A 22,980-nucleotide genomic window follows, 5' to 3' on the forward strand; every position below is an offset into this window, starting at 1 on the left:
AAACTCCTTCTGTATTTCCTTAGTTTCTCCAGATAAATTACTTGTTGTTCCTAAGGAATCAGTTCCAAATATGATCCAAAGATAACTGCTCACTTGCACCTTGATTGCAGCTGTCTTCCTGGAGAGTTAATTCCATAAGTGACCCAGAGATAAGCAGTTCCTGCTGCAAGTGTCTTAACTGTGATGTTACTGCTTTATTCATTCTGTGGCCTAGATAGATATGTTCATTTTTAGTAAGCAATGGTTAGCTTGTCATAAGAAATGGTAACTATATTTGTGGTTGGTCGAGATTTTAGCTGCAGGTCCACCTTGGCTCAATAGTGCCCCTATTCCTTGACACACTTACTGCCATTAGAGTGAGATCGAATTTTCACCGTGTTTCTAGTTCATGCACTTACTTTGGCTTCTTCTGGAAAGCAGAAGGAATAAGGAAAGAAAGACATGGGGAGGAAGTTGGCGGCAGCATTGTTAGTCTGGTCTTTTCCTGACATGCAGTCAGTGAATGTGGGGTAAACCAAGGACCATGGTATTTTTTTCCTACTCTTTATACCTGATGACTGAGGACTTGGGTGCTCCAGTATTTTACAACATATCACACGGTGAAAACAATCCTTATGTGATGGAATAGTAATGACTTTGTGAGCAGCGAGGTGGTTCACATACTTAAAAAGTTTCAGTATCTTACTGGATTATGTCCATAATTCTACATTATTAACTATATGGTGGCAAGGGACCTAAGGAAATATGTCAGCACAGACTGACAGGTACAGTGCTAATACCTTCATATAATCTTTGAGCATTTCATATATTCAATCTTTTCATATAATCTCTGTCCTAGCACACAGTAGCACTTGAATGGTTGTTTTTGTTCCACAGTTCCCTGTGGCATGGGTGTTCATCAAGTTCATGAGCTAGAACATCAACCTGCCGTGAGATGATATTTGTTTTGAGGTGGAGGATTTGAAAGCATGCAGGAGACCTGTCTGTTACTATAATTTGTGTTGTATACACTACAGCTCTTCTCCTCTAGCTGGCAAAGGGAGGCAAAGTCTGTAGATAAACTACATTGGGAATCACCTAGAGATATCTACCTGTGCCTTGAGAGGGAGAATGAGTATCAGCCAGCCGTACAGACTGTCCACAGCATAGCAGTGTATGTCATCCCCCCTGCAGTGGTTACTGGTCCTATGTTGGATCTTCTTTGTGGTGTTCAGCCCTGTAACTACGAGTTGATCAAATGCTTCCTTTGCCTCAGATGTGAATGGAGATATCATTTGTCTTGAATGTCTCTCCCATGAAATCTGTGTGACTGGCATCCACCAGGTATAGAAATCATGACAAATGTCCTTAAATGAATATTTTGGTTTGAAAGAATTGGTTTAGAGAACTAGGGGGTTTTGAAGTTATTGGTTTCAGCCTTGCAGGCTGTCATCCTAAATCTTGATGATGATGGAGAAAGGAAGCAAAAATACTGCCTTTGCTCAGAAATGTTTAGGAGTTTCTTGTGAAACCCAACAACCCTTTGAAATCACAAAGTCATGACTGCAGCAATGCATTTTTTGCTTTACTGGTAAACATTTTGGTCTACTCTTAACAGTAAAAATGAAAAGAGCATACATTTCATTTCTATTCAGCAGTACTATACTACTGATACTAGAAAATACAGAGTACTTTGTACAACATAATTCTTTGATGTTTTTGAAATCATATCTAATTTTCTTTTCAAAGTTCTTTTCAGGCTTGTCATGCGAAATGTTTTGCTGGCTTTTGCATCCATTTGGGTTAGTTACTTTATGGTTCTGATGTACTGAAAGCAATCTTAATTCCATTTGGTACTCTAATTAAAATTTATGCATAAGTAAAGGAATAGCTTTTACAGAGCAATAATTTTGAAGCTGATAGGTGCTACAGCAAATCTGAATGCCTTTCCTTTTCCCCACAAAGGTCAAACACCTCCCTTGAGTAGCTGAAGTGAAATAATTGTAAGTAATTGTGCAGGCGCTTGTGAGGTCACTGGTGGCTGAGGATCTGATAGGGCAGGAACAGGCAGGTGTGAGCAGCTATAAAGGTGGCTGGTTAGAAGGGGAAATGACTGAGCAGAAGAATGTTCCTGCCAGGCTGGGAGCTGTGAGCCTAGGGATCTGCAGCATCCTTGAAACACTCAGCTGGACCCTTTGAAACACAGCTGGGCACTGAGAAATGGGACACCTCCTGAGTCTGCATTGATGATCACAAAACCAAGAAAGTTTAACCTCCATCTATTGTCAGAAAAAGCGGAAACAGTCTGGGAAATTGAAATTGGTCTGAATAAACAGAGCAGGTGTCTAAGCAACCTGATCTAGTTGAAGACATCTCTGCTCATTGCAGGGTGGTTGGACTAGGTAACCTTTAAATGTCCCTTCCAACCTAAACCATTCTATGATTCAGTAATAAAGAGGGTAGCTTGCAGGTATCCTTGTTGCTGTAGGTTTGCATCTGACAATTTGAGTTGATTTTTTTTAATCATCTGTCATAGTAATCTCCAAAATTTCTGTGCAAACATTTATAGAAATAGCAGCAAAACCTGAGAATTAGAGAAAAGTATGGAAGCTGAGAAATGATGAGGGTTGGTGGTGCAGAAATGGTTTTTCTTGAACACACCTTCAAACCAGCAGTTGGAAAGAAAGTCCTAGTCACTGTGGGAGCTGTGATACTACAGCACTTCTCTCCCTAGTCTGATTCACTCAGGCATATCTTTACTTCTCAATTAAATATAGCATTTTGAATATAAAATCATAAAGTGAGATTCTGGTTACTCATGTAAAGTCTTAGTAGCATACCTTTAGTTCTTAATGAGAGTAGCAAATATCGGGTATCCATAGGCTTAAGAATGTTTCTCTTCAGACAGTATGTCACCTTTGCCCCGAGAAGTGCAAAGTTCAGTGTGCAAATACAGACAAAGTTTCTTATGAAGGTTTATTTCACAAAGAGATCTTTCTGTCCCACTTATATCACAAGAACAGAGAAGGGCCATGAGGATGATCAGAGGGCTGGAGCACCTCTCCTATGAGGACAGACTGAGATAGTTGGGCTTGTTCAGTCTGGAGAAAAGAAGGCTCCGAGGAGACCTCATAGTGGCCTACCAGTATCTTAAGGGGGCCTACAAGAAAGCTGGTGAGGGACTTTTTAGGATGTCGGGTAATGGTAGAACTAGAGGGAATGGATTAAAATTAGAGATGGGTCAATTCAGACTGGACGTTAGGAAGAAGTTCTTCACCATTAGGATGGTGAGACACTGGAACAGGTTGCCCAGAGAGGTGGTGGAAGCCCCATCCCTGGAAGTTTTTAAGGCCAGGCTGGATGGGGCTCTGAGCAACCTGACCTGGTGGGAGGTGTCCCGGCCCGTGGCAGGGGGGTTGGAACTAGATGAACTTTGAAGTCCCTTCCAACCCTAACAATTCTATGATTCTGTAATTCTATAATAGGTTGTGTAGGTTATGTCCTGCATGAGAATATCTAAAACTGTCATTTTCACTGCTGTCTGCCTGTCTGCCCTGTCCTGTTTGCTTTCTTTTGTGGATAATTATTTTTTTCCTGGTTTTGCCACTTCCATAAACCTTTACTCTAAAATGCTGCAGATGAAATTTCAAAATCTTTGTGGATGATGGACTTGAGCATCAGACGTGTTAACACAAAAAAGGAGGATCAACACCGGTAAAATACCACCCCAAGACTTTACTAAACACAGAACTTATATTGTCTTTGCTAAGCCCACAGCTGTATAGTCCCAGATTCACTCTCCTGCATGTTTCTGAATGATCTGAGCATTTGGCCATCTTCTCTTGTGAGAGCTGTCCATCCCCTGAGCTTTACTTAGTGGCGAGATGTTAGGATTGATAATTTGGTTGTCTATGTAAAAGAGCAAAAGCAGAATATTAACAGTGATGTTCATACTACAGAATATGAGGCACCGTATGTGATGGCTGGCTTCATCAGTCGTGTTCAGTGTGACTGACAATGTGTTATCTTTCCCCTGCAGTATGGGATAAAGAAGAAGGAAGAAAAGGAAGCAGAGGCCCAGGCCGCACTGGAAGCTAATGCTGAAGGGAGTCTGACGCGCCCAAAGAAGGCGATCCCTCCTGGCTGTGGGGATGAGGAGGAGGAGGAGGAAGAGAGCATTCTAGACACAGTCATCAAATACCTACCAGGGCCCCTGCAGGACATGTTCAAGAAGTGATAGCTGCAGACTGTTAGATGGGCATAAACAGTACTGCAAAGGATTTCTCTTTTGCCCAATGGGGATTTACTATCTTGCCATCCATCATGCAGCCCTCCCCACCTCTGCCCTCTACTGCTCACTAGGACTCCCTTCGCTTCCCATTCCCTTCTGACTGCCTCTTTCCCTTCCCTCCACCCCAAGACTCATCCATTCCTTTTTTGTACATAGTCACATCCAGTAGATGCCTCTGAATGGATGTAAAGATTAAAAAGCTGCAGACTACACAGATTTTATTATAAGCCATAGTACTATGTATGTTAAATAAAGCAACTGTACATTAAGCATAGAAAAGGAACAACCTCACGTGCATTTCCATTGAAACCAGGAAGGAGTGTTCACTAAATGTGAACAGTGGCCTCTTTAGTTTTCTTTGATTCTCTTTTTATTATTATTTGATAATAATTATTAGTCATTTTTATTAATGTTCTTGTTGATTGGCTCACATTAGCCAATTTTTGTAAGCACATCTGCCCTTGGAAGGGGTATCTCAGTTCTCCCATGGAAGCAGAGCTTTTCTGTTTTAATTCCATCACTGGCATAAATAAGAGATTGTTTGGAAGGTAAATCACGTGTAACTTACACAGCTGATATCACTCAGAACTGTGGAAGGAGTGAGTCATCTTCCCTCAGATGCTGGTAGATGTTAAATGCCTCAGAATCTAAGCAAGAGTCATGTTACTTTGGGAATTAGCCATACACTTATCTTGAAAGATAAGATTTGGTCAGACAGTTGCCATACAAGAGCTGAAAGCACAGGAGAGTGCATGGTGCTCTGGTAGAGGACCTCCCCAATGCCTTTGAAGTGAATGACTAAGGACATAGACCATTCTCATCGACTAACCTTTCTGTTTCTGCCAAGTGCCATATTCAACTATCCCATTCCCAGCAGTGCTTGCAGGATGGATATTTGGTTTCCAGTATATTGTTGCGGCTGTGTCCTGCCCACCCCTTCCTGCAGTGTATGGGGGAGCGTGGTGGCATGAATGTTAGCCATAGCCCTGGAGATTCAGAAATCCTGAGCATGCCTGCTAAGTATCATGCTAAATTACTGCATTGCCTTGGGAAGGTCACTTACTTTTTTGCCCTGCCCAGCTTCTCCAGCTGTACAATTTAGGTTTCAGGCTCTGCATAAAGTAAGGATACTTCTCCAGTGCTGTGCAGGAGCTAATTAATATTAAAACAGTGTGTGGCACCCCTTGATGTTAGCAGGCTGGAAGGAAATCTCTCTCTGACCATTGTCTTTGTTGCCTTTCCCAGACACAGGTACAGAGGGCTTCTCAATACAGCACTGTAGGTGTTGAGTAGCTGCATAAGGTAAGCCAAATTCTACTGGAGATGTTGACTTGCTAGTAGTTACATAGACTGTCATACATAGACAGACTTATTTTGAACACAAACGCTCATGATCAGGTGGCTGGTTTGTCATCTGAAGAGCTGATACTGGAGTTTTTGCATTTGGCTAAGTCTCTGTAGTTGATGTGAGAACATCATGCAATCTCAGTCTCACAATCTTGTAAGAGAATCAGGGTTTGTTTGGCAGAACTACTAGTGCTTGTCCCTGTCACGGGAACAAGAAAGGTGTCCTAAGTACCTGGAAGAGATTTGGAAGCAAATACATGCTTTCTACTGACAACAAAAAGGAAAGCAATCTCAGACACTTCATTATGTACCTAAATTAAGCATTTTACTTCAATGGAACTTCTTAGATGCAGTTGTTCAGTTGAAAAGAGTTTAGGCAAATATCTCAGTACTTTCCTGAATAAGAAATTTTAAAAGATATTTATCATCTTTTCAGGTAAGCAGAAGAAATCTGCACCATGGTTAAGACAGTGAGCTTGTGAATCCTGTGACTTTTAGTAGCATCTCTCATAATAGGGAAAAAATATTATGAAAGAGAAGAACTATATTTATTTTTCCCTCCTCACCCTATTCTTATTAAGCTATGATAGTCCTTGCTTCTTCACAAATAACTTCAACCATAAGTTTCTATGAAATCCAAGGCGGAGGCTGAAGAAGTTTGACGGATGGACAAGTCAGACCAGCTAGATACAAGTTATTTCAGGCTGGATCTACAAACAAGACATGTTCGTTTAAGTACAAGCTGCCAAGGGCTCCTCAGAGGAAAGAGAAGGCAGGTTTCACTCTTTCAAATGGTATCAGTGTTTTTTTGCCCTAACTTTCATTTAAAGCATGAGTGTCTCCCCGCTAAGACTTTAATAACCCAGGGCACTCTCTGTTTCTGAATCAATGCTTGCGTTTAGCATAGAAGTGTTGAGCAATTGACCATTTTCTAGGCAGAGTGTCCTATTCACCCCATGCAAATTCAGCAGCTGGTACTGTGAGCCTATTTAACTGAAGCTCAAAGAATTGAAAACTCTCCTGTCACAAAGGCAGCAGCGGGTTTGATGCTCTAGAAAATCCATCACCCCTGAAAGCTAAAAGGCAGAGGCTGGCTCTTTACTTCAGCCACTCATTGCTAGCAAAATCTTCTAGCCCAGATCACACTGAAATACCGACCTCAATGCTTCTGAAATGCTCTGACTAATCTCTGTGGCCTGCATCCCCTAATACATAAGTAGAACCAGCAGAACAGGAAGAAATATGCCCTTGCTAAATGAAACACATCCATTCATATTTTCCCCTGGCCTTGTGCTGGAGAACTGTGAAAAAAACCCAAACAAACAATTAAAGAATGAGCTCATTCAAGTTTGCTTTGGTCTTTCTTTACCACTTGCCTGTGGACCTTTCTCTAGCCCTCACCATGGATCCAGTTCCTCATGCAGCCAAATACTGTTCCTGACAGAGAATCAGAATTTTCTGCCTCGCAGAATGTTACTGCCAATTGTTTGTTTATTTTCACAGTCTCTCTGTCAGCTTGATGTGCATGTGTGTGCCCACGTGTGGGGAAGATGAGGAAAAGGGAGAAGAGAGAGAAGGGAAGAACGTTCGGTATTATTTTTTCTAACTGTGCCTCTGCAGCTGTGCCACTGAATGACTGGTCTAAGTCAGGATCTTGTGTGGCCTGTGCTCTAATTTCATGAGCAGATAGTGCTATCCCTGGGCTCAGAGCATTAAAAATACTCCTTTTGTGAGCTGAGCTCCTGAGCTGTGTGAACATCTGGATCCAAACCCTGAAGAGGGCCATAAGTACTCTGTGCTGAGCTTGTTAGGCCTCATGCCAGGGTCACAGAGCAGGAGGGAAAGGGAAACATTAAATAATGTTTGTCAAGTCGTTTTCGTTGTGGGAGCTTCCCAGCCCAGCCATGTCATCACTTCTGTACCTCAGCTTTCCACACCCACAGCGGCCCTCCCTCCATGGACAGCAGAGAGTTTGGCCAGATGTAAACTGGTAGTTCCCATTTTAATTTTCCTTTTCTTTCTATAAAGAAACATGGAAGAAGATCTACCATAGGTACTGTACATGTTTTGCCTCACATAACTTGTTCTGGCACCTCACTTGAGTTCTGGACCTCTCCTCAAGTCGTTCCACTGTCCCTGAAGTGCCTAAGCCATGCTGAACAGAGGTCGAGAGCAGGCACTCTTCCCTACCTTCTGCCCACCCATTTCCCTTCCTACTCTGAACTGGCAACATAGGACAGACATCTTTGGCTCATGTATGGATATGAGAAGCAATGTCTCAGACACTTTCCCCCTCAGCACCAGAGCAGGTGCTGAAGCACTTAAACAAGACCAAAGAGAAACATGGTTCATTGTTTGGATTCTGAATATCTCTTTGTCTTTCCATGCTATTGTTTTATTTGCATCACTGCTCTGTTCAATCTCAGGTAAATGAGGTCTTTTGTTTTTTTAACTAGTTTTTTATTTACACAGAAAGGTTGGTGGCTAGACACTTCAGCCATTTTCCTTCACAGCTCCAAGACCTTATTGGTTATTAAAAAAAAAAAAAAAGTCAAAGGGCCTCCACATTTGGAAGGTAAATGATTTAGTTTGCCATTGACCTTGTGAAGTCACATTTATATTTAGAGAAAGCCATATGAAATCAGACTGCAATATTAATTATGAATGCTATTCTTGTGTTTAAAATAAATAAAACAAAATATAAGATCATGTGCTAATTCACTTTGGAGTTCCTCTGTCTATGTTTCTAGTACCACACATTGGCTTAGGTCCCTCCCAGCCCCCCTCTTTCATCATGAAAGACCATACCAATGCTGCTGAATACATCTTTTTGGAAAGCTTACTGTGCTAGAATAAGCATTGTTAGAAACTAGCTGTTGTGACCTCAACGTAATGTCTTATGTATCTGAAAGTTGTCTGTATCTGTTCTGAATATATGTTATCAGGATAATTGTTTCTTCATGCACTGAATTAGTAAAATGTTTCAGTACTGTCATTGCAAAATTGCTTGTTTTCTCTCTTTCTCTCTCATACACAGAAAGAAAAATTCAACTTAGCCATGCATTTTCTAGTAGAAATGCTCCCCAGCTTTCTTTCAGATGCATGCAGTACTCTCTAAGCAATTAGAAGATGATTTATAGTAGAGACTTTGTGAATGTGAATTTCATTTGTTATTTGCCTGCTACTTTTTCCTGCATGATGTGGGTAAATGGTATGATGTTATTTTAAAATGGAATCACAGCCAATAAAAAAAAAAAAAAAGTGATTTCATATACTTTTTGCAATGCTTTCCTGTGAAACTCCTACCAGACTACACTTGGAAATCAAGTATGGCTTCCGATATACAAACAGAATGGTAACAGAATCAAGGAGAAACACAGATATTATTTAAATGGATAAGTAATCTTTTCATTTGTCAAAAACACTGATGAGGTTTGATGTCAACGGGTGATTATAGAATTTTAAATATGTTTTGCTATTAGGGATTCGTTTTCCTTAAGAAGGGCAGAACAACATTCCTTTGAAAGAAACACAGGCACCTAACTATATTTTAGTGAGAATAAGTTGGGTTCTTAAAACAAAAATGTAAAAAGCTGATTTGTGATGACATCAAATATATCTCTGGATCCAGAATTTGTGATATTGGTGGCCAGTTGCACACAGCTGAGCTTCATTTTACTTGCTCAGGGACAAATCATTAGTTGTTATGTTCAGCATAAAAGCATTGCATCATGTTAGAAAAAGAAAGAGACCAGTGTGGTCAAGGGAGACAGTTCAGATACCAAAGAAGGAAAGCAGGTGATTTTGACAGGCCTCATTTTGCAGTGGGGGCAAATTATTCTTTGGAACTGTCTTCAGCTTTCTTACTGAAAACATACAGAAGGATAATTCCAGCGGTTAAGCTGGTGCAATCTACATTTTCCCACTTTAAAAGTACACTTTGTCAGGTAAAACATTCTCCAGAGCAGAACAAGACAAAAAGAAATCAGCAGGCACATCATGACTGGCTCTGGTGAAAAATCGCTCCAGTTACAGAGATGCATTAGGAATCCACTTCTCAGACACTGGTACTGGGATACAATTATTAGTCCTACTGCAAGCTCTCAGCCTTCACTGACAGCAATGGAGGCATAGACCACGTGCTTGGGGAAGGTATTAAACTTCTAAATTAAAAGCTGTGTGCAGTAATACTCACCATTTGTTGTCCTGACTAAGTCCTTTTTAATGGTTTCATTTAATTTTCTTCCTGAAATACCATGGATGATCTAAGCCTCATAAAGCTCTCTTTGAAAATGGGACTTGAATGAAGGCTACTGGACAATGCCGGCACAATGCTGTCCTGTGTATTGGCATCCCAGGAGGTTTGTGGCAAGCATCAATAATGCCACTTAAAAAATCTCAACCAAGATTTTTAATTCTTCCTCTCCAACTGTCCCTGCTCTCTTCAGGAAAAACAAGGTTACAACTGCATTTGGATATTCTGTCTTGAAGATAGCTCTGCTTAAGCCTGTCTCTGGTGATTTTATAGATAGTTTGAGATAGGTGGTGAAAGCACAGCTGAGAAAGAAAAATGGCTGGAGTATGTGATGTCAAACATCCATGCTTTCTTGAGCCTTCAGTGTTTAGAGGAAAGCAGAATCTGCTAGTGCTGTGGGACGGAAACAATTTTTTCATCTGAGATTTGCTTTCCTCCCAAACCAAACAGCAGCAGCTGAGGGTGTTTTGAGTCAGAAAAGGACTTCTTTAAAGCTTATGTCATGAACATTTCAGCTGGACTATGAGATGTTTAGAACATGGCAAGCAACAACTACCTGAGTGAAAACGTAGTTCAGTTCTTCTTGATTTTTACTAAAAAAATATTTTAAAATTTACACAAAAAGGAACATCATCTTTCCAATTTGTCAGCTACTGATCAAAGAAGAAGACAAACCCAAGCAAAGGCCAGTCTGCATGAGAACAGACAACGTCTACTGAGATGGAATCAAGGTATTAAGATTTTATATTCTATTTCAAATTTCACTTTATTGGTGCTGAAAATAGCCAAAGTATGTGTACAATCACCTTGAATTTGGTTATATAATCCATCTTCCTGAAGGCCACGCATAATTGAGATGGGATTCTTTACTATGTCAGTTTCATAGCCTGATAAACTGTGAATTTTCTGCATACATGAACCCACTATCTTGCAGCTGGCTTTTAAACTGTAGAAAATGAGACACCTTTCCAAGTTTCCTTATCTTATCAACAGCTGAACAGATCCTCGTCAGATATTCACCCCTCAGTGGCAAAGGATTCCTCTTTTTGTGAAGACTGAGCATGGCAAATCTCAGACCAAATGTGAACATTTTAAGGTGAATACATTTACAAATTAATAGATTAATAGACTTTGACTCTGAAAAAATATCTTGGTACTGAAACTTATCTGGGAGACTTGGGGACAAAACTCTCAACTATTATTTCTTTCTAAGTAATATTTAAAGAATATTTAAAGAAATTCTAGCACACCTATGGCCAACTGTTAGCAGATAAACAGGTTACAGATTGAAAGCCCTTCTTATTTAGATGATTAAGTAAAGAATTGGGTTTCACAGTACTAAATGGGGATGAGATGCAAGACATTTGGATGTTTTTCACATAGTGTTACAGTATAGCATCAGGAAGCTCCTAATGATTTCTTATTTTTACTTAAAAAAAAGATCCTTCATCCTCTGTGGGACAGCAGCTATTTTTAGTGTGGAGGTGAGCCAGACTAGCTTAATCAGCTATGACAAAGAGAGGAAAAATAAAATGTCCACTACACAGTTAAAATCATGGCCTGGCAGATGGCCATTGCTCACGGGTTTTTTAGGTCAGTTCCACACAGCTCTGAGCTACATTCGGGGGGAGAAAAATGAGAATAGAACATTTTAGTGGAAATTTCCTAGGCAGTCTACAGAAGTTCTATTCAATGAGGTTGTGAGGGATAGCTCAGCAGGAACGCTACAGTCATGAAAAAGAACAGGCTGTGGAGACCCATCCCCATATAAAGCACAAGAGAGAATGCTGCCCAGTTATTAAAGTATATTTCGCTTGCCTGAGAAGCTAAAGCTACAGAGCTCCTCGTTTTCCCCCTCTGGGTAGCGATACTGACCCCTCTTTGAGATGTCCCAGTGAGATGCACTGTCCTTTACATAAGCAGCATTCTCTCAGGACTCCTGCAACTTAGATGTCAACAATATCCAAGGAATGCGTGTCAGAAAGAGTCTTGGGAATGATGGGATGAAACAAATGAGAAAGATGTGACTTACCAAATGTTATGGTAGGTTATGACACCAACTAAAATTAGTTAGAGCAGCGTAGGTAATAGTCAGATATTTAAATGTATTTATTTTTTGTTTGGAAATTTACTTACCTGCTGTAAAATCCACTACATACTTATGTGAGTGGAGTTAACTGTGCTCCATAAGCAACTTAGCAAACAGGACAGACGTAGTCAGTTCACTGCATAAAATTTATGTGCTGTTGATTTTATTTTCCCCTGCATGAAGTGATCTAAGCCTCTTTAAACCTGACCATAGAGCAGCATTCCTTAATGTTATTTTTTTGTTTCTTAGAGACTACAAGTGTTTTCACTCAAAAAATTCCTTTCTATCTTAATTTCCTTTCTCAAACACTGAGACAATACAGTCCTGCCTCACTCAAGGCATTCAGCAGTTGTTGCAAGGGTATCAAATTAACCTCAGCGGAAGTCAAACATCAAGCATCTCACCACAAGCTTTTATTCCAAGTCAGAAGTTCTCTGAACAAAGAGTATTTACTCTAGTATTTTACTCACTTGTGATTACCATATTCTTTCCAGACCTAGGGTTCTCCAGGAAAAGCAATGAAGACAAAATTCTTGGCTTGTTTAAAAATCCCAAACAGATATAGAGTAAAACTTCTTAAGCTTTTACGAATTCATAAGTAATGTAAGAGATTAATGAAGAGCAAAACTTTTGCAAGTCCTCTTCCTGCCTCTCTCCCACTAGTAGCTCTGAGAAGGGCTCAGGAGAGGTTGTAGTCAGCATGGAAAGCAATGCTGAACAAATGCAGAGTTCGTTGTGAGTGATGTCCCACAGTCCCGTGGCTGGTTACTGTCGTTGTTAGTCAGGTGACTGGAAGTCTCCAATTAAGACCGGATTCCCCATGGAAGCAGACTGGTCTGCATCCGGGGTCTCAGGTATGGTAGCAGGTGCTGTCAGGGAAAAAGCACAGGGCTGCCAGTAGGGGCTGCTTCTCTGCAGATCTCCTGTGCCACAACATTATTTTCTGGTCAAGAGACTGTAAAGGAGAGAGAGATCTGAGAAAATGAGTTACTGTGCTAAAACACACTTCTCCACTGATGACTGTAAAAGGCTCCTTAAACCCTGTCTGTCCTGGCTTGTAAATCCCTGGCTTGGTTCTATCCAAACAAAGTACCCAGATTTTATGACTAAAATAAAAACAAAATATGTGAGAAAGGGCACAAACACATACTCATAGTGGTGTGGCACATGATGTGACAGGGAACGGCTGCTCAGCAAGCCTGATGGACTCTTGAGGTATCCTGGAGAGGCAAGGCTGTTTCTACAGATTTTGAATCTCTCTGTACAGTCACCCTTGACAGTGCTCAAGTTTGCTGAGCAACGAAGGACTTGCAATCACCAAGGGAAGTATTTCATGAGCTCAGGACTTGACTGTGTGCCTACTGGAACTGCTGACCAGAGCTGAAGGATTATGTGTTCATTTCTTGTGTCAACTAAACTGCAGGAAAAATCATTTGCCTTCCTTGCCCAGCACAGAAGGCCCATTCCCAGCTCAGCCTAGTGACCACAAAGCAATACATGGCCTTCTCTAAAGCACAGGACCATGATCCCACATATTTCCCTTTTCAAACCTCTCTTCTTTTAACCTGGAAAGTGACAGGTTGAAATATTTCCAGTGAAAACATTTTTGACCAGCTCCATCCTTGCATTAAATATCTCATATCTCCATTGCCACATTGTTCTCAGGGTTCGTTCCTTGTGTCCCTCTCTGCTGATATAGAGCTGGAACCCCTACGACCGCAGTGGCCAATTCAGATTAATAGATTTTTTGTTCCCTTGTCCCCTATAACAGCCATCTTAAGCATGTTGAGAAGCTTTTCCCAGGCAGAGAAGAAGCTGGTTAGGAACAAGTTTCAGGCAGTGGACCAGACAGCTCTGCTTGGCCTTCACTGGCAGCTTTGGAAGCTGATGTCCAAATTTGTTCTGAGAGACAGCCCCAGAAACTGCACCAGCAGGTTCCCCCAATATCACTGAAACACAGAAGGTGAGTGACAGCATGCAGAAGTTTCATACTTTGCTTTCTGCTTCCCTACCTTCTTCCCTACTACCCTTCCACATCTCCTTCAATGGTCTGCCTAAGAGCGTCCTGATTCTTTCATTACCAATGTGTTTGGAGAGAACCCGGGACCTCCTCCAACTTCTGGGGATAGAGGGCTAGGAAAGGTGATTTGAAATCCTTACTCACAGATATGAGGCCAATTGTATGAGATTCAATGAGGCCAAGTGCTGGGTCCTGCTGTTGGGCCACAGCCCTATGCACCGCTACAGGCTTGGGGAAGAGTGGCTGGAAATCTTCCCGGAAGAAAAGGACTGGGGGTGCTGGTCAACAGCCAGTTGAATATGAGCCAGCAGTGTGCCCAGGTGGCCAAGAAGGCCAGCAGCATCCTGACCTGTATCAGGAGCAGTGTGTTGAGTAGGACTAGAGAAGTGATTGTCCCCCTCTACTCACCACTGGTGAGGCCACACCTTGAGTACTGTGTCCAGTTTTGTACCCCTCACTACAGGAAAGGGCACCTGGGTTGTCTAGTCTGGAGAAAAGGAGGCCGAGGAGAGACCTTATTGCTCTCTACAACTACCTGTAGCAAGGTGGGTGTGGGTCTCTTCTCCCAAGTAAGAAGTGATAGGACAAGAGGAAATGGCCTTAAGTTGTGTCAGGGGAGGTTTAGACTGAATATTAGGAAAAATTTCTTCACCGCAAAGGTTATCAAGCATTGGAACATGTTGCCCAGTGAAGTGGTGGAAACACATTCCTGGAGGTATTTGGAAGATGTGATGCTTAGGTACTTGGTTTAGTGGTGGACTTGGCACTGCTGTGTTAATGGTTGGACTTGGTGGTCTTTTCCAACCTAAACAATTTTTTGATTCTATGACACCTGAGCTCTCGCTGAGCTTCCATGCTTTAGGGCAAAACTGCCTAGGCATTCCTTGTGCCCAGAGGCTGAGCTTTTTCTTCTTATGAGTGGTAGGCTTAAGAAACATATCTGTCAGCCGGGCTGGCTCCAGTTCGTTCCCAAAAGTCAGTGCCTCACTCAGGCTCATACAGCATTTTTATATGCAGTCACCACAGAGTGTCAGATAAAAAAAATAACAGCAACATATATAAGATTTTATTTGGAGATAATGCACAACAACTTTTCCCCAGTGTATTGCTATTTGGCAGAGAACATCTGGCTCTGGTCCACCCTAAGCTTCTGCAGGCATTTAACACCACTGTGGTTCATTAATTTGTGCAGACATACGCCTACATTGTTCACAGACTACCTTGCTGTTGCCAGTAGACTTTGGCAGGTGACAGTGAAGGAACTCTATTCATGCTTCTCTGAGGAAGACCTCCATGATCTAGGGAGGGAAAAAAAGCAACAACTCGCTTCAAGAGAATTAATTATCCCTAAGCTTTTCATGCTGTTGGGAGGGTATTATAAAAATGTGATGAAAAATGACAGACCAAAAAGAAATTTGCCCATATTAATGAGCCCGAAGTTGGCTTGGCTCTGGGAAATTAATTTTAATTGATTCATCAAAGAACGGTTTCTCCCTACCATTTCCTAATTGGTTCAAATGGATCAAAACCCTCCAACGCTGAAAAATTTGATTTGTCGAAACAAAAAATTCACTATATCCAAAGCCAGGTCTTCAAGTTCAAAGAACCTCAGAGTAGCACTGGCATTATGTGAGCAGGAATCATCTCAACATGACTATGTTACTCTCTCACCCTCTCAGGTGAGCCTTTCTTCAGCAGGGTTTAGTTAAAATGTGTCACACACTCCCTTAAGGCCCTCACTGGTCTCAGTGGAGGCCAGAGTGATGTCCTTATTGCTGATCATGGAAGAGAACTCTCCCTCTCATTATGCCTTGCAATGGCAGCTGACAAACTGCCCTGCAGGAGCACCTCTTGTTACTGTTGGAGCAACTGGGATGCCATCTCAGAGGTACTACTTAAAGACCTAGCAGTACTGTTAGATGCCAATGTAATGTAAGATGTCATACCTTTGCCTGACAAATAGGTGTAAGATAGTTCTGGAAAATCTGTCTTTATCTTCTCTGGGACTGACAATCTCTGCTGGGTGCTTTAAATACTGGAACATGGTCTTCCCTAAGCCTTCTTTTCTCAAGGCTGAACAAACCCAATTCTCTCAGCATTTCCTTATATGGAAGGCTTCCTGGTCTTTTGCTCGTCTTTGTGGCCCTTCTTTGGGCCAACCTTGCCAACCTGCCTACATCTTTTCCGTATAGCGGGGATCAAAACTGCACACATTGCTCCAGGTGGTAATGGCCTTGTTGATGGATCCCAGAATCCTGTTAGCTTTCTTTGCCATTGCAGCACATTGTTCAATCATGTTGAGTTTGTGTCCACCTGGACCCCCAGGTCCCTTTCCACTGAGCTACTCCCCATTCAGGTAGATCCCAGTCTGTGCTGCACTCCTGGATTATGTTTTCCCAGGTGCAAGACCTTACACTTGTCCTCGTTGAACTTCATAAGGTTCTTCTTAGTGCGCTCTTTCAGCCTCTCCAGGTCTTCCTGCAGGGTGGTTCTCCCTTCCAAAATGTTCACTTTCCCACTCAGTTTAGTACCATCAGCAAAGTTTATCAGGGTACACTTCATCATTCAGATCATTTATGAAGATAAACACCTATGGGTCTGATATCAAACCCTGGGGGACCCAACTTGTGACAGGTTGCCAATTTGAAAAGGAGCTATTTACCACCACCCTATGGCCTGTGAGCCAGTTGCCCATGCACAGCACAGACCGCTTGTCCAGACCGTAAGGAATGAGTTTCTCTGAAGGAGGCTGTGGGGCACCATATTGAAAGCCTTAGGGAAATCCAGGTGTATAATGTCTGTCACTCACCCCAGATCAACCGAGCAGTTTACTTTATTGTAGAAGGCAATCAGGTTTGTCAAGCACAATTTGCCCTTGGTGAATCCATGCTGTCTTTTTGCAATTATGTGCTTCATTTCGCTTGTGATAGCCCCCAGGAGGACTTGTTGTATAACTTTCCCAGGGACTGATGTAAGACTGATGGACCTATAATTTCCTGGATCCTCCTTTAAGCCCTTCTAGTAGATGGGGGTGGTACTAGCCTTCTTCCAGTCTTCTGAGATGTCCTCCAATCTCCAGAACATCTCAAAGATTATGGAGAGAGGCCTCACAATGATGTCAGCTGGCTCTCTTAATAACATTCCTGAATAACTCCCAGTACTAACTAACTTTTTTCTCCTCCATGGAAGCTTTCTACAAAATCCCTCCCAACTGAGTTCTGGGTAAGCTGAAGTTTGCTCTTCTAAAATCCAGAACATTTGTCTTAGCACTAACCTTCAGCATGCTCAGCAGGATCTCAAACTCCACAATATTGTGAACACTGCAGTCAAGGCTATCACTAACCAAGATAAAGCAGGCCTTCTTGGTTTGTGCATAGCACGTCCAGCAGTACCTCCTTCCTGGTTGGCACTTCTAACACTTCTATGGGGAAGCAGTCATCTGTGCATTCCAGGAAATCTGCTGTATTGTTCTTTCAACAAATGCCTGGGTATTTGAAGCCACCCATAAGAACCAGGTTCTGTTGACCTGAAGCTTGCTTAAGTGACCTAAATAATGATTTCTTGGCCTTATCATCCTGGTTTGGAGATCAGTAGCAGAGGCATTTGATAGAGCTTCCACAATTGCCGCGGTTAACTTCTATACGTTCAAGGTTCTCCTTAACACAGAGTGTGACCTCTCCTCCTCTTCTCCCTGCCAGTCTTTAAAAAACAGCCTATACCTATCCATCGCGATCATCCAGTCATGTGAGTTGTCCCACCACTTTTCAGTTATTCCTATGATACTGTAACTTTCTGACTGGGCTTGGAGCTCCAGTTCCTCCTGTTCCTCTCACTGCGTTCAATGGTATACATACACTTGAGGTGGTAGGTCTTCTGGTTCACATCTTGGAAGGCAGGTAAGGGACGTTTGTTGCTGTGGCCTGGCTTATTACCGAGTTCGTTGCAATGTCATGAGTGTTGCCACTTTGGAACCGGCCCCGCTAAGTCCTTCATTTTAAAGCCTGCCTCACCAAGTGGAGCAGCCTGCTGCCAAAGATTCTCTTGCCTTATTCTAGAGATAATAATAGAAGCTGTAGTCCAACCAAGGTCTGTGGCTGAACATCCTATGGCAGCAGGTGCATGGGGCAGAATGTGACAGTATAACTAGACAAGAAAATGAGGACCAGACAGCACTGGGAGACTACTAGCTCTTGCAGGCTGACAGCTAAGGACAAATTGCCTTCCAAGGGCATGTTGCCTGTGAACGTTCTCCAGCTATGTCATGTCAATAGGCAGCAGGATGATCTTGTGTGAAATTTAAGGCAGAAGATGAATGGCTATGGTACGCCATTGAGACTTGACTCTACACAGTAGGTGTTCCCTCCGTAGCTCCCTGCTCTTAATCTCTCCTCATGGTCAGGCTTGCTGTGGAAATGTGTTTTAAGGAAGAGAATACACTATTATATATCTCTGTAAGTCACCGGATGCAGCCTTAGTCTTCCTAGGCACAAAGTGCCAGAGGAAGCAGAGAAACCAAACCTCCTCATTTGGAGTAGCAAATGTCTTCCAAGGGAATACGAGATGGGATAGGGCAGAGGATGAGGATATTCAAGAGAACAAGGTTACTTCTATGCTTAGAGTCCTGCACGTTTTCTGTGAACACATCTTCTAAAGCTAAGAAGAAGTGGCAAACTTAAGCCCTGGTTAGCAATGCTTCCCCTGACATCTCCCCAAAGACCAGATCTATCAATCTACTTTGCAATTACTCACCAACTTTATCTTAAATTTGGGTTAAACTAAAAGCAAGGCTTCTTTCTAATAATATTACATGTAAAACTAAAAATGGAACTAATAGCCATTTTTTCTAACCTCTATCTTAGATGCCTCCCACATACAAATGCCACAGTAAAAAGCCAGTTTGTTCACAGTGAGAGTTTTGGGTAATACACAATAACCAACCAAACCATCTCTGTTTAAAATACCTCACAAATGCAATAGCAATAGCCAATACTAAGCACTGATATTTTAATAGCAGTCACCACAGAAAAGAGTCCAGTGGGGCAAAGGGGCAACATGCCAAAGAGGCACTATATGGAAGTGCAGCATTACAGTTCTTCAGGACTTTAAAAAGAAACCCAGTTACTTCTGAAGCTGGGCAAAGTTAAGCTGTTCAAGGAAAAAGAAAAAAAAAGCAGCACAGACCCACAAACCAGAGGTCTGGTTTTAATCATAATCACAGCTGTGTAGATGAAAACCTGTAAGCAAGCGCGGTTTTGTCACTGTCAAATGACTGCATGAAACTAACAATTACAGCTGATGGGAGCAGTGGAGGAGCTAATCCCACAGCAATAAACACAGCCTTCGAAACAGCCTTAGCAGATATCATGGTAGGAGTCTGTTATAGACTGCCCAACGAGGATGAAGAGGCAGATAATGTGTTCAATAAGTATCTGGGAGAAGTCTCACAATCCCTAGCCCTTGTCCTCATGGGGGACTTCAACTTAACAGATGTCAGCTGGAAATACAATACAGCTGAAAGGGAACAGTCTAGGAGGTTCCTGAAGTGTGTTGAGACAGCTGGTGAGGGAGACAACTAGGGAAGGTGCCCCACTGGACCTCTGTTTGTGAACAGAGAAGGACTTGTGGGGGATGTGATGGTTGGAGGCTATCTTGGGCATAGCAATCATGAAATGATAGAGTTTTTGATTCTTGGAGAAGCAAGGAGGGGGGTCAGCAGAAGTCTGGAGTGCAGACTTTGGTCTATTCAGGAGCCTGGTTGACAGAGGACTGCCTTGGGAAGTAGTCCTGAAGCGCAGAGGAGTCCAGGAAGGGATGTTCTTCCAAGAAGGAAATCTTAAAGGCACAGGAGCAGGCAGTCCCTATGTGATGAGAGACGATCTGGCAGGGAAGACCAGCCTGGCTGAACAGAGGACTGGGACTCAGGAAAGAAAAAAGAGTTTATGCCCTTTGGAAGTTTATGGCCTTTGGAAGAAGCTCTCCTTGGAAAAAGGGCAGTTTATGGCAGGCAACTGAGGAGGACTACAAGGATGTTGCGAGGTTATGCATGGAGAAAACTAGAAGGGCAAAAGCCCAGCTAGAACTTAATCTCGCTACTCATATGGTACTCATTTTTCCAAGCATAGAGTTTGTCCATAGCTGGGTGCAGGTTATAAAGTTCAGCTTACCTCTACTGGGCATAGGATCATTGTCAGAGCTAATTAAAGCCTTCACTATGCTTCTTTAAAATAAATAATAATTACCTTTATCAGATAACAAAAATATCCTTCCTTTTGATGGTGTTAAGACACATTAAGTTGCTTTTTACTTTTAACTTTTGCTCTTACTTTTGCTCAGGTGGAGAGTTAATGCAGTTCATGCTGCAGATAACCATATAGGCCTGCATCCCTCTCCTAGGAGAATGTTGTCCCTGCTGTGCCTTCTGCAGCCTTCTTTCTCCTGGCAGTCCCCTTGAGATGATTGATTGAAAATGAGTCATTCTAAAAATATATGGTTTTTAAAATCTTCTTGCAAATTCAAGATGATTTAATAACGCAAATACATCACTGTGACAAATTTAATTAAAAAAGAAAAAAAAAGACAGATTAAACCAATGTCTTTCCTAAACGATATGAAGTGACTTTCAGCCATTATACAATTAAATGATGTCAGCTTTTGCTAACCATTTTCTTGAGTACAATTAGAAAAAAGACCTCTCCAAAGATAGCTCAGAACCTGCTGAAAATATTATCATCTGTGCTGAAACAAAACTCTTTAAACTCCAATTTAAGCTTTACTTTTTAGAGTACCAGAGGACTAATTCTGCCTCTTTGTGGGACTGACATTGCAGAAACCCACCCAGCATTCTAAGAGGTAAATGCCCCAGCCTGAATTACTTTTTACATGCTTAGAGCATAGTAATTCATTGTATCCTCAGAAAGTTGTCTCAGGTAGGTGAGATTAGCTTGGGCATGATACTGGTCTGACTTTGGCAGCATGCTGTGCTGGGTTGCTTTACAGGACCTTCCTCTTCTTCCTTCTATTGTGGCATGAGAACTGAGCACAAGTACTATTACAGACAGAATTGGCCTAGTCCCCACCACTTAGCCCAGCATGATCCCAAAGCAACATTAAACCCACAGCAAACTAGGACTGGAGGAGGCCAAGACCAGCGAATGACAACTGGACTTTTAGTAAGCCATCAGGCTCTATCCCCTGAGGAATTAGGGCTGAAAACGGATTCAGAAAGAGTACATAATGGACCTGAAGTCAGCCGGGTGAGAACTGTTGAGGAAGGAAATGGGATGCCCAGTTGTCTGGTGGGAGTGCTGGGACTGGCAGCTCAGGCAGCAAAGATAAGGAATGTAAGATTGGTATTACATGAACCTCCACCAAATTTTCTTGCAGAAAGGCAGCTCTGAAAAGCGATGAACACTTATAATTCTTTAATTGATTAGAAGCTTACAGCAAGCACTTGCCAGCAGCAGACTATTCTTACTCACTGTAAACTTGTTCATATTTTTAATTTAGTTAATGCGTGAAGAAAGACATGGAAAAATACTCTTCAACTAAATTCCTCCATAGAACCTGTTAATACCATAGGTCAACTTTAGAAAAGCTGTAAAAGCGACCTGATCCAAGAGTTACAAATTTTGAAGATGGCTACAGTCTTATGTAATTTTACCTTAGTACCATCTGCATAACTTTGTACATTATTTCATACCCTTGAAATGAATATGTGACAAAAAAATTAAATAGAAATGGATTAATAAGAGGAAAACTTCAGTAAGTTACTGTCTATCTGCACCATTAGGTTAAACTCACTCATAGCCAGCTCTGACAATTGCTCTCATCTGCAGCTCCCTATTAGCTCTCCAGCATTCAGGCAATCTTATCCTCAGTAAGGGAGGGAGGTCCTATAGAATCATAAAATTGTCTAGGTTGGAAGGGACCTTTAAGATCACTGAGTCCAACCATTAACCTAACACTGCCAAATCACCACGAAACCATGTTCCTAAGCACCACATCCACGCATCTTTCAAATACCGCCAGGAATGGTGACTCAACCACTTCACTGGGCAACCTGTTCCAATGCTGGATAAACCTTTCAGTGAAGAAACTTTTCCTAATATCCAGTCTAAACCTCCCCTGACACAACTTAAGGCCATTTCCTCTTATCCTACTGCGTATTACTTGTGAGAAGAGACCAATATCCACCTTGCTACAACCTCCTTTCAGGTAGCTGTAGAGAGCAATAAGGTCTCCCCCTCAGTCTCCTTTTCTCCAGACTAAACAACCCAGGTTCCCTCAGCTGCTCCTCATAAGACTTCTGTTCTAGACCCCTCACCAGCTTCGTTGCCCTTCTCTGGACCCACTCCAGCATCTCAATATCTTTCTTGTAGTGAGGGGCCCAAAACCGGACACGGTACTCGAGGTGTGGCCTCACCAGTGGCGAGTACAGGGGGACAATCACTTCTCTAGTCCTACTCACCACACTGCTCCTGATACAGGCCAGGATGCTGCTGGCCTTCTTGGTCAACTGGGCACACTGCTGGCTCATATTCATCTGGCTGTCAACCAACACTCCCAAGTCCTTTTCTGCCCCATAGATTTCCAGTCACTCTTCCCCAAAATGGTAGCGCTGCATGGGGTTGTTGTGAACCGAGAGCAGGACCCAGCACTTCGCCTCGTTGAATCTCATACAACTGGCCTTGGCCCAATGATCCATCTTGTCCAGATCCCTACCCTCCAGCAGATCAACACTCCCACCCAACTTGGTGTCATCTGCAAACTTCCTGAGGGTGTACTCAATCCCCTCATCCACGTCATTGACGAAGATATTAAACAAAACCAGCCCCAATATTGACCCCTAGGGAGCACCACTTGTGACCAGCTGCGAACCGGATTTAACTCCATTCACCACCACTCTTCAGGCCCAGCCCTCCAGCCAGTTTTTAACCCAGTGAAGAGTACTCTTGTCCAAGCCATGGGCTGCCACTTTCTCCAGGAGGATGCTGTGGGAA

At 42.4% G+C, this 22,980-nt stretch overlaps 1 protein-coding gene across 3 annotated transcripts in view; it reads left to right on the top strand.

Annotated features, from left to right (window-relative positions):
* CPLX1 (complexin 1) overlaps positions 1-8,887 on the top strand; it is a 104,182-nt gene extending 95,295 nt beyond the window's left edge. For 2 of the 3 annotated variants that reach the window (XM_074570503.1, XM_074570504.1), the window contains exon 4: positions 4,019-8,887. In XM_074570503.1, the coding sequence (XP_074426604.1) occupies positions 4,019-4,216 (198 nt within the window). In that variant the 3' untranslated portion in view covers positions 4,217-8,887. The remainder of the gene's footprint in view (positions 1-4,018) is intronic. The other variant, XM_074570505.1, reaches the window with a different exon arrangement.
* Positions 8,888-22,980: the final 14,093 nt, after the last annotated feature.

This window comes from Larus michahellis, chromosome Z (assembly GCF_964199755.1).
Source record: "Larus michahellis chromosome Z, bLarMic1.1, whole genome shotgun sequence".
NCBI lineage: Eukaryota > Metazoa > Chordata > Aves > Charadriiformes > Laridae > Larus > Larus michahellis.